This window comes from Alexandromys fortis, unplaced genomic scaffold, assembly GCF_014885135.2.
Source record: "Alexandromys fortis isolate MF-2015 unplaced genomic scaffold, M_Fortis_MF-2015_v1.1 scaffold_9, whole genome shotgun sequence".
Taxonomy (NCBI): Eukaryota; Metazoa; Chordata; class Mammalia; order Rodentia; family Cricetidae; genus Alexandromys; species Alexandromys fortis.
Window position 1 is genome coordinate 18,034,944 of NW_026067892.1, and position 12,082 is coordinate 18,047,025.

The 12,082-nt window shown below is 45.1% G+C and overlaps 1 protein-coding gene across 1 annotated transcript in view; it reads left to right on the forward strand.

Moving 5' to 3' along the window:
* Stox1 (storkhead box 1) overlaps positions 1-12,082 on the forward strand; it is a 55,853-nt gene that overhangs the window by 34,666 nt on the left and 9,105 nt on the right. Inside the window, exon 2 of the mRNA XM_050141527.1 lies at positions 11,705-11,854. Coding sequence (XP_049997484.1) covers positions 11,705-11,854 — 150 coding nt within the window. The remainder of the gene's footprint in view (positions 1-11,704; positions 11,855-12,082) is intronic.

Below are 12,082 nucleotides of genomic sequence, written 5' to 3' on the forward strand. Positions count from 1 at the left end.
GCATGGCAGAAGGGACTTTACAGATATGATGGCCTCTCCACTTGAGAGAGCCCTCTGTATTGCTGAGATGAGCCTGGTCTAATAACTCCAATTCTTAAAAGCAAGAGAAATGTCTATGACTCATATCGGAAGTGACACTAGACTCTTAAAAGGAAATCAGAGAGTGGAGGTGTTAGGAGCACTGTGACGAATGACAAATGGGGTCGGCCCAGGCATACAGGTTGTCTTTGATTTCAGAGGCTCAGCTTGGATCTGCTGGAGATGCAGTGTCAGGGCCCGTGGGTCCCAACATAGAAAACTGTTTTCCCTAGCTGGACTGGTACGGAGACACAAGGAATAACCGGACACAGCTTACACCATCATCACAGAAGAACATCTCAGGCTTCTCTCTATCCTGAAGATCTACCCATGTTTATTATACCAAACATCTCTTAACCCCCCTCAACCGAGGTGGATACCTCATTAATATTCTCTTTCTGGGGACAGCACCTGCAATTCAGTCATCAGCTTCAGCATACACCTCTCCCCAGGCGATCTACATTTATAACAAAAGAGAAGGAGCGGCACATCCTGGCTATTGTTGAGGGCAGTGACAGGCTGTCTGCAGGTCTACATGACCACCTCAGGTGGGCCTATGGCTGCAGAGCCTGGCTGCCACACCATAAGGAAATATGGGCCTACAATGTAGGGGACCTTCATCATCAGTTTTATAATCACAAGGCAAGGAATTCTGCCCAAAACCCAGACCTAAACTTACTCAACTGTCTAGGTAAGAGACTAGGTTTGAAAGCCTGGCTGCTGTAGGATAATGCTTTTATATATTGCTTTTATATAATTTAAAGAGTTTTATATATTTTAATATATAAAATTTTATAATGCTTTTTTGTACACTGTAAAGATTTGTCACTCATATTAGTTCAATAAAATGCCGATTGGCCAGTTGCTAGGAGGAAATATAGGCAGGGTGACCAGACTAAGACTAAGAGACTTCTGGGAAGAAGAAAGGTAGGGATGCAGTCACCAGCCAGATGCAGAGGAAGAAGATGAGAATGCCTTGTTGAGAAAAGATACCAAGCCATGGGGCTAAACATAGATAAGAATTATGGGTTAATTTAAGTTGTAAGAGCTAATTAACAATAAGCCTGAGCTAAGAGGCCAGAGACTTTATAATTAATATAAGCCTCTGTGTGTTTCTTTGGGATTGAACAGCTGTAGGGCCAGGCAAGACAGAAACTTTCGTCTACACCTGGGCATGACAGCATACACCTATAATCCTAGGACTTGAGAGCTGACGACAGAAGGATCAGGAGTTCTAGGCTGGCCTTTGTTGTAGAATATTATTTTAAGACGTGTTACATTTGTTTATGCTCTGGAACATTGGTTTAATGATATAAAGACACACTGCTTTTGTTTATGCCGCCTTTGTTTAACTCTGTGAAGCTGTGATTCTTTGCCTGTCTAAGACACCTGATGGGCTCATAAAGGGTGGAATTGCTAATAGCGAGTCAGGAGAAAGGATAGGTGGAACTTGCAGGCAGAAAGGATAAATAGGAGGAGTAATCTGGGAAAGAACCGGGAGAAAGAAAAGGAGGAGAGGAGGACCCTAGGGGCCACCCCGCCACCTAACCACTTAGCCACCAATGCAGAAAGAGTGAAGGTAATGTGTACAGAAGTGAAAAAAGGAAAATTTGCCGAGAGGCAAAAAGTGGTTGGGATAATTTAAATTTAAAAAACTTGGCAAGAAACAAGTCAAGCTAAGGTTGGGCATTTATAAGAAAATAAGACACTGTGTGTGGTTTACTTGAGAGTTAGGTGTCAGGGCACCCCCTGACCAGATAAAAAAGAGAAAAAGAGTCAAAGAGTAAAAACAATAAGCCTTGGCTACACGGTGGCCTACATAAGACCTTGTTGTGTCAAGTTTAGGGAGAAACCTTGAACACCAACACTGAGTATGGCTCTGAGGAAATAAAACACTCGGACTTTTGATCTCTAGAACATAGATGTATTCTGCTTTGTTGTTTTGTTTTTGTTTTTTGTTATTTTGAGACAGGATTTCTCTATGTTGCCCTGGCTCTCTTGGGACACTCACTCTGTAGGTCAGGCTGGCCTCAAACTCACAGATCCACCTGCCTCTGCTTCCTGGGATTAAAGGTGTGCACCACCACCTACAGGCTGATTGTTTTTTAATTTTTTATTTGTTTTTCAAGACAGGGTTTCTCTGTAGCTTTGGGAGCCTGTCCTGGAACTAGCTCTTGTAGACCAGGCTGGCCTCGAACTCCCAGTGATACACCTGCCTCTACCTCCCAAGTGCTGGGATTAAAGGCATGTGCCACCACCACCCGGCTATTTTTTATTTTTATTTCTGAGTGCTCTATCTGCATGTATGACTTTATGCCAGAAGAAGGCATCAGTTCCTACCATAGATGGTTGTGAGCTACCATGTGATTGCTGGGAATTGAGCTCAGGACTTCTGGAGGAGCAACCAGTGCTCTGAAGCTCTGAACCACTGATCCATCTCTCCAGTCCATGATAAATTTATTCTTAAAACCCCTAAATTTGTGAGGACTCTCATTCTCTCTGTCTCTGTCTCTCTCATTCTTGGGCTGCAACCCAAGGCCTTGTTAATGTTCTGCACATGATCTGCCACTGAGTCCTTGGGGGTTTCTTCTTCTTCTTCTTCTTCTTCTTCTTCTTCTTCTTCTTCTTCTTCTTCTTCTTCTTCTTCTTCTTCTTCTTCTTCTTCTTCCTTCTTCTTCCTTCTTCCTTCTTCTTCCTTCTTCTTCCTTCTTCTTCCTTCTTCCTTCTTCTTCTTCTTCTTCTTCTTCTTCTTCCTTCTTCTTCTTCTTCTTCTTCTCTTCTTTTTGGATACAGTTCTGACTATGTGATTCTGTCTGACCTTGAACTCTCGATTCTCCTGCCTTGCCTCCGCGAATGCTTTAGCTCTCAATACCAGGCTTTTTGGAATGTTTAAGAGCCAGCAGGTGCCAGCCTTGATGGCACAGCCGTTAGCGTGGCTGTCTGAGGGCCAGCTGTTTTGAGCCACTAGCTCCTTCCCTCCCGGCGGAGACCTCACTGTGTCTCTCCTGAGAATGAGATGACCCAGGAAAGGTCACAGCGGAGTAAAGCTAGAGCTCAAGAGACAGATGGGGAACACCCCACCTGGGGAGTCCACTGGGACTGGAATACAGCTCTCAGATGGTAGAATGCTGGCTTAGCACGCGTGTCTGGGATCCTTAGCATGCGTGTCTGGGATCCTAACACTTGGGAGGCAGAGGCAGAAGGATCAGAAATTCCAGGTCATCCTTGGCTACCTATCCAGAGTGAAGCCAGCCTGGGGTATGTGGAAACCCTGCCCCACCCCCAACCTGAGACAGGACTGGCTCAAAGTCAGAGACCCATCTGCCTCTGCCTCCCAAGTGCTAGGATCAAAGGTGTGTGCCCCCACTGCCTGGCAGTTCTCTCTTTCTTGGCTACACTACATTCCTAGTTATGCTTTGGTTCCAAGGCGCTCTGTCAGCACTGGCTGGCATCACGTGGCTATGAGGGGACAGATTTGACATTTCTTTGAGTTTGATGTTGAACAAGTCCAGGCAAGACCAGTGAGGCACTTTTGTATGAGCTAAAAAATAACCAAGGAGATGTCCACTGTGGATCCACCATGGAGCAGATCCACTGAGCATACTCCTCCTAGGTCCCAGTGCGTTACTGAGTCTGTGTTTGAAGTCCTTGCAGAGAAACTTTGCTGTGCTAGACCCAGGCCTCCTGCAGCATGCACCCAGAAAAAGGTGCTGGTGAATGAAGGCCGGTTCCACCTCCCTTCCCTTCCCTTCTCCCACCCCCTCTCCACCTCCTTCCATCCCACCCACTATCCACTTCCTTAGAGGGGGAAGGCCCTCCTTGGAGCATCAACAAAGTCTGTCCTACCAAGTTAAGGCAGGACGAGGCCCCCTTCCCCTGTATCAAGGCTGAGCAAGGGGCCTGGAAAAATGGCTCAATGGTGTTTAAGAACACAGGCTGTTCTTCCAGAGGACCTGAGTTCAATTCCCAGCACCCACATGGAAGCTCACAACTGTCTGTAACTCCAATTCCAGGAGATTATGCATTCAGGCAAAACACCAATACATATAAAATAAAGATAGTTTAAAAAAAAAAAAAGGCTGAGCAAGATATCCCACCATAGGGAATAGGCTCCAAAAAGCCAGTTCATGCACCCTGGTTAAGTCTGGTTCCACTGCCAGGGGCCCCACAAATAGATCAAGCCACACAACTGTCCCCATATTCAGAGGACCTAGTTCAGTCACATGAAAGCTCCCCAGCTGTCAGCCCAGAGTCCATGTGTTCCCACTAGTTTCTGTGGTTTTCCCCATCATGATCTTGACCCCCGTACCTCCCACTCCTCCTTGCCCATATGATCCCTTCTCCCTTCAGCTGAACTCCAGGAGCTCAGCTCAGTGCTTGGCTGTGGACACCATGTCTGCTTCCATCAGTTACTGGATGCAGCTTCTATGATGACAGGGTAGTCACTAATATGATTATAGAGGCAGGCCAGGTCAGTTCAGACAGCACCTCCATGATTGCTAGGAGTCTTCGCTGGCGTCATCCTTGTGGATCCCTGGGAATTTCCTCAGCACCATGTTTTTCTCTACCCTCATAATGGCTCCCTCATGAAGATATCTCTTTCATTGCTCTCCCTCTCCATCCCTCTCCCAACTTGACCATCTCAATCCCTCATGTTCCCATTGCCTCCCTTCTAGCCCCCCCTCCCAGGAGATCTTAACTATTTCCCCTTTCTGGGGTCCTCCATGCCTGTCCCTCTTCAGGCTTCTTTGAGGTCGTGGATTGCAGCCTGGTTACCCTTTGCTTTGATTCTTTGTATTCTCTTTGTTTCTATTTTATTGATTTCAGCCCTCAATTTGTTTATTTCCTGTCGTCTACTCCTCCTGAGTGGGTTTCTTTTTGTTCTAGAGTTTTCAGGTATATTGTTAAGTTGCTAGTGTGAATTTTCTGCACGTTATTTAAGTGGGCACTTAGTGCTCTGAACTTTCCTCTTAGCACTGCTTTCATAGTGTCCCGTAGGTTTGGGTATGTTGTGCAGTCATTTTCACTGGATTCTAGGAAGTCTGTTTCTTCCTTGACCCAGTGGTGATTCAGTTAAGCATTGATCAAGTTCCATGAGTTTGTAGGCTTACTGCAATTCGTGTTGAATTCTAACTTTAAGTCATGGTGATCTGATAAGATACAGGTGGTTATTCCAATTTTTTTGTATCTGTTGAGATTTGCTTTGTTACTGAGTATGTGGTCAGTTTTAGAGAAGGTTCCATGAGGTGCTAAGAAGGTGGTATATATTCTTTTGTATTTGGCTAAAATGTTCTGTAGATGTCTTTTAAGTTCATTTGAGTCATGACATCTGTTAGTTCCTTTATTTTTCTGTTAAGTTTCTGTCTGGCAGACCTGTCCAGCAGTGACAGTGGGGGGTGTTGAAGTCTCCAAGTCTCCCATTATTAGTGTGTGGGCTTTGATGTGTGGCTTAAGTTTTTGCTTTTGTTTTGTTATGAGACTTGGTCTCACATGTCTCAGGCTTTCCTCAAACTTGCTGTGTAGCAGAGGATGACCTTGAACTTCTGATGCTGGAATTATAGGCATGCAATACATCATGGCCTGTTTCCTGTGCTGCTGAGCGTGCCAGGCAAGGTACACCCCTAACCTCCCATTGCTCTTCCTGTAACCATTAGGGCAAGGTACCCCAATAGTGGATACTCCCATATTGGAGTATCTACTGTGCTGGAGAAATAATTTCCCTCCACGACAGACACCCAGCCGCCTAGAGTATAGCCAGCTCTCAAATCCTGGCATATGTGGTTATAGATGTCCCCCTACTCAGCTGAAAGGGGGACTCTGTGGGCTGAAAACTTTGATCTTATTTCCATTCAGATTTTTTTTTTTCTGAACCTATTTGACGTTATAACGCAGCAGACCTAATCATGTAAAGCAGCGGAGCTTTGTGCAAACGCCGGTATCTCCGATGAGAATCCTGTTGTTACAAAGGCTGCTTGGCTTTCTTTCTCTCTTTTTAAGGAGAAAGATGTGGCAGATGAAAGAGGAGCTTGAAATCGGGCTCTTCTTGGGTTACTCTGAGCCAAGCATCCTCTTTTATTAAGCCCGAGTGTATCTGCAGGCTGTTTTTTGTTTGTGCTTTGCTGTCATCTCTCATGCGCTTAGAAGAACCCTTTCCCACCATGGGATTCAATACCAAGCCCCAAAGACGTGGTCTCGGGTTTCCCCGAATCTGGGTAATTAGCTGAGGTCCAGCGGCTCAGTTAAGCCATCTGAAGGTCAATAATGCAGGAGTTCTTGGCGGATTGCCTAGCGCCACGTCATCCAGAAGCACACCTGTGTAGGCTCGAAATAGTCTCGAGGGAGGTTTGTGTTCTTAAACATGAAATATTAGGATTAGTGTTACATAGATTTTAATGCCATGACAAATTCTTGCGTGTATGAAACCAAAAGGTTTGGATGTGAATGCTTCCCAAATTCCCTGGAACCCATTCTTCTGTTTATTTGCTAGCACAGTCTTATGAACCTCAAAAATCAAGTTGAAGCCGAGCAGTAGTGGCGCACGCCTTTACTCCTAGTGCTCGGGAGGCAGAGGCAGGCGCCTCTCTGTGAGTTCGAGGCCAGCCTAGTCTACAGAGTGAGTCCCAGGAGAGCCAGGGCAACACAGACAAATCCTGTCTCAAAAAAAAAAAAAAAAAAAAAAACAGAAAACAAAAAGCAAAAAAAAAAAAAAATTGTCATCATACATTCTAGAGATCAAAAGTCCAAGTGTTTTAATTCCTCAGAGCTCCAGGAAAACTAGGGATGTTACACAGAGAAATCTGACTCGATCGAAAAACAACAAAAATCAAATTGAAATACTTCAGTTTGAAACCTAACAAGTCGGGCATTGGTGACTCATTTGTATAGTCCCAACTCTCCAGAGACAGAGGCCAAAGGAATACTGCGAGTTTGGGGTTTCTCTTAAGGTCTTGATTCATTTTGAATTAATTAAAGTTATTTATCTATCTATCTTTTTATTTTTAGTTTTTAGAGACAGGGTTTTTCCTGTGTAGACTTGGCTATCCTGGAACTCACTTCGTAGACCAGGCCGGCCTCGAACTCACAGAGATTTTTTAATTTACGTATTTCATATGAGAGTTTTGCTTGCTTGTATATATGTACACCATGTGTATGCCAGATGAGGGTGTCAGAACCCGTGGGACTGGAATAACACAGACGGTTGTGGGTGCCGGGAATTTAACCCAGCTGGGTCCTTCTGAACAGCCGCAAGCACTCTTAACTGCAGAGCTGGCTCTACAGCCCCTAGTTTTTTGGTTTTTTTGTTTGTTTGTTTGTTTGGTTTGGTTTTGGCTTTTTTGAGACAGGCTTTCTCTGTGTAACAGCCTTGGCTGTCCTGGAACCGACTTTGTAGACCAGGCTAGGCTGGCTTGGTCTACTTCTGTTTCCCGAGTGCTGGGATTAAAAGCATGCACCTCCATGTTCAGCTCCTAGTTTTGTAATTAGCTTACTGAGTATTAGATTTCATTATAGAATTTTCATACGTACCTAGTTTTGATTGAGCCTCCCCCATCTCTCTGCCCTCATCCCTACTTACACCCTTTTACCTCCGGTACCCCCTCTTTTACTTTCTTATCTCCTGTCATCAGGGATTATTCGTTTTTAAGACGTAGCATCAACACTGACCTGGAATTTGCTTTGGAGCCCAGCCTAGATTCAAACTCCATACCCTTCTGCCTCAGCCTCGGAAGTAGATTACAAGCAACCATGCATTGCCATACCTGGCTCAAAAAAAAAAAATTTTTTTTGCCTAGGATTGCTTTGACTATGAGGAGTCTTTTATGCTTTCATATAATTTAAGAATTTTTAAATTTTAATTCTGTGTGTATGAGTGCTTTGCCTCCTCTTAGGTGACTCCTGCCTACAGGGAATCTGAGCCCCTGGAGCTGGAGTTACACATGGTTGTGGGCCTCCCTCCATGTGGGTGCTGGGAGCTAGTCCTCTGAAAGTTCAGCCAGTGTTCTTACCTACTGAGTCATCTCTCCAGCCCCTGAATCATAGGTTCTTTAAACATTACCCTTGTGATGACTGAGGTCATGGGGGTGTTGATGAGGACTGCAATAAATAGTGCTTGTATTTTTCCTGATGGCTTCCCCCGAGGTTTACGGGGTGGGAGGGTGGGGGGGGGGGTCTATGCCCTTCCATAAAGAACCTCTGCTTTCCCTCTTTGGTGAGATCTTATCTTGCGCTGGATTGTTTTTGTTTAGTTTGTTGTTGTTGCTGTTTTCTTTGAGATTTTATATGTATGTGAATGTTTTGCCTGTATGTATAATGTATATGCGCTCGGTGACTGCCTGAAGCCCGTGGAAGCCAGAAGGCATTGGATCCCTTGGAACTGGAGTTACTGGTGGTTTCTGAGCCACCATATGAGTGCTGGGAACCGAACCTTAGTCTTTGCAAGAATAACAAGGCCCACCACTCCAGCATTTTGTTCTGGGTTGTTAAACCACTGTCACCCACAAGAGCAAGTCTTGCCCACACGCAACGGGCCTGGGGCTTTCTAAGGCTTTCGGCACCAGGAGGCAAGGACTGACTGCCTTAGACTAAGGCAATGGTTCTCAAGTTTCCTAATGCTGCAACCCTTTAATACAGTCCCTCATCTTGTGGTGACCTCGAGCATACAATTATTTTTGTTGCTACTTGATAACTGTAATTTTGTTATGTTATGAATCATAGTGTAAGTAGTTGATAAGCAGAATATCTGATATGCAACCCTTGTGACTGGGCCATCTGACCCCGTCCCAGGGGTCTTGACGGAAGCTTGATAACCATTGGTCTAAAGCCATCCATCCGCCAGCAGGCTGATTTGGTCCCTGACATCTAGTCACCATTTTTGTTAGTTTTTCCAAGATAGGGTCTCTCTCTGTGTTGCCCTGGCTGTCCTGGAACTCACTCTGGAGGCCAGGCTGGCCTCCCACTCACAGAGATCCACCTGCCTCTCTTCCTCTCCAGTGCTGGGATAAGAAGCTTGTGTCACCACCGCCCGTCATCTTGTCACCATCTGAAGGTTGCCAGCTCAAAGGATCTGCCTTACTCGGTGCTGTCAGCCTTGGCGAATGAAGAGCTGCCTCCTTCACTTGCTGATTGGCATCCATCTACGTGAACGTGGAATTCATGCACTTTGCCTTACAATTCCCCTCAAAGTCAGCTTTGGGGTGTGATTATTTTAAAACTTGTTCTTTGCTTTCTTTATAACAAAAATTAAAAACAAATAAATCAACCAACCAGATTCCTTTGATTAAAAAAAATGATGCCACCACCAGGTGGGAGGGGATGCATTTAATCCCAGCACTCAGGAGGCAGAGACAGGCTGATCTCTGTGAGTTCAAGGCCAGCAGCCTGGTCTACGAAGTGAGTTCCAGGACAGCTAGAGCTGTTACACAGAGAAACCCTGTCTTGAAAAACAAAAAAAGAAAAACAAAAATAAACAAGCAAACAAACAAAAAAAGATGATAGTGGTTATGCACACCTTTAATCCCAGCACTCGGGAGGCAGAGTTAGGTCTATTTTTTTGTGAATTCTAGGTCAGGTTGGTCTACATAGTGAGTTCCAGACCAGTCAGTGATACATAGTTAAGACTCTGTCTTTAAAAACTTTTTTCAAAAAAATGCTTTTCAGTCTGTCATCTATGTATGTATGTATGTATGTATGTATGTATGTATGTATGTATGTATGTATGTGTCTGTCTGTCTATCTATTTGTCTATCTATCTATGGAGTGTAGAAAGTATATCAGACAATTGGCCTCATCTATATTATTCTAACTTTGATATTTGTCTTTCAGCCTAACCACTTTTTCCATTTCTGAGACACCCAGGAATGCTAACCTGTGTAAACAGAAGGGGCATTGTGGTGACTGCTCTCTTGCCTACAGTCTCTCTTTAGCCCAGTGCTTTGCAAGCTTGGGGGTGGAAGGCCCTAAACAGGCCTGTTCTTAAAGGCGCCGCTGTTTAGTTGCTCTTCAGTGGGAGTTTTCCTGGAACTGTGAAACCTGGCTGATTTGCCAGTGGGGTCTGTGCAGCTTCTGCACGGAGACTTCACCCTGCATTGCAGAAACCCAGAGAAAACAGCAGTAAGTGAAGCAGACCATCGCTGTAGCTCGGAAGCTGCCCTGGCATCCGACACAAAAGTTCCCAGGTTAGGGTTTGCTTCACTTTCCTGCACACAGAAAGCATGATTTATGCACCTGCAGCGTGTATCTTAGCAACAGCTGTGAAGGGAATGCGCCAGCATTGACGGGGGTGGGGTGGGGAATCAAAAGGTTGGATGTACGCAGTAGGAAGGGTGCCTGAGAGGAGAGTAAAGCAATTTAGAATGTTCTCTCTAGCATGTTTCATATAGAGGTACATGGATTTTAAAGAGGAAATACTACTAGCTAGTGGTAGTTTTTTTAAATATTTATTTATTTATTATGTATACAATATTCTGTCTGTGTGTATGCCTGAAGACCAGAAGAGGGCACCAGACCCCATTGCAGATGGTTGTGAGCCACCATGTGGTTGCTGGGAATTGAACTCAGGACCTTTGGAAGAGCAGGCAATGCTCTTAACCTCTGAGCCATCTCTCCAGCCCGCTAATGGTAGTTTTATTTGTTTTTGTTTTTCTTCATTTTTTTTTAACTTTAGGAAAGGTCTCTTGTGGCCAACTCTGATCTCAAACTCACAAATGTAGCTGAAGATGACCTTGAATTTACGATCCTCCTGCCTCTGTTCCCAACTTGTGGGATTATAGGTAGTAGATTAGTTTATTCTTAGTGTGAGGTACCTCAAGATGAATCTAAGGCCTGCCCTAAGGAGATGAACATGCTAGGCCAGTGCCCTACCACCGAGCTATATCCACATCTGTTTCTGAGATTGAGTCTCAAGTAGCCCAGCTAGGCTCAAGCTTACTTTGTAGGTAAGGGTGACCTTGAACTTCTGGTCCTCTACCCTTCACGTCTCTAAGCGAGTGCCACCAGGCTCTTTATGCCGTGTTGGGGGTTGGACGCAGCCAGGGTCTTTTCCTTGCGAGACAAGCCCTTTACAAACTGAGTTCCATCCCCAAACTATCATCAATGGTTATCTTTGGTGTAACAAACTCCATAGACATAAATAAGTCGTTCATTGGCTGATACTTTTGTCAACTCTAGTGGCAAGCATGATCCATCTCCACCTGTGCTGCACACGATGCGCGTTGTACCACGGCTTCCAAGCTGATCTGGAGGCATGCTTTTAGCGTGTGAACTGCTGGATAGCATGTTTGACCTCCTCAGCAGGCGTCACAGAGAGACCATGATGTAAACCTTCTTCTCTAGTTTCTTTTCTTTTCTTTTTTAATTAATTCTTTGTTTTGTTTTTTCGAGACAGGGTTTCACCTGTTTTAGATCCTGTCCTGGAACTAGCTCTTGTAGACCAGGCTGGCCTTGAACTCAGAGATCCGCCTGCCTCTGCCTCCCGAGTGCTGGGATTAAGGGCGAGCACCACCGCTGCCTGGCTGGTTCTCTAGTTTCTACCCTCGCACAGGCTATGTTAGCAGAGTCTGTTCTATGCTCACTAATTCCGAATGGTTTATAGCAGATTTATCACCTCTGCTGTTTTTGACCTCCAATTCAGGTGATGTCTTCCCAGTGCAAATGAGTCCCATAGCCCAGTGTCGGTTTGTGCCCTTGGCTGAAGTTCTTTGCTGTGCTATAGCTGATATGAATGCAGCTCAGGTGGCTGTAACACGGGAATCACTCTTGGAGCACTTGAGACATTACCCAGGTAACCAGTGTTCACCACCTGTGTTCATTCCTATGTGTTGGGTTTCTATTTAAACAACTGTGACATAAGTAAAGGGTATGGTGTCCCTTTCCCCCTTTTCTGCAGACTCTCTTGGTCACAACAATGAGTCGCCCAACCCAGCTGTTTGCTAGGCTGAGGCGGGATTCAAAGTTCAAGGCCAGCCTATGCAGCTTAGTAAGACCCTATCTAAAAATAGAACATAAAAAG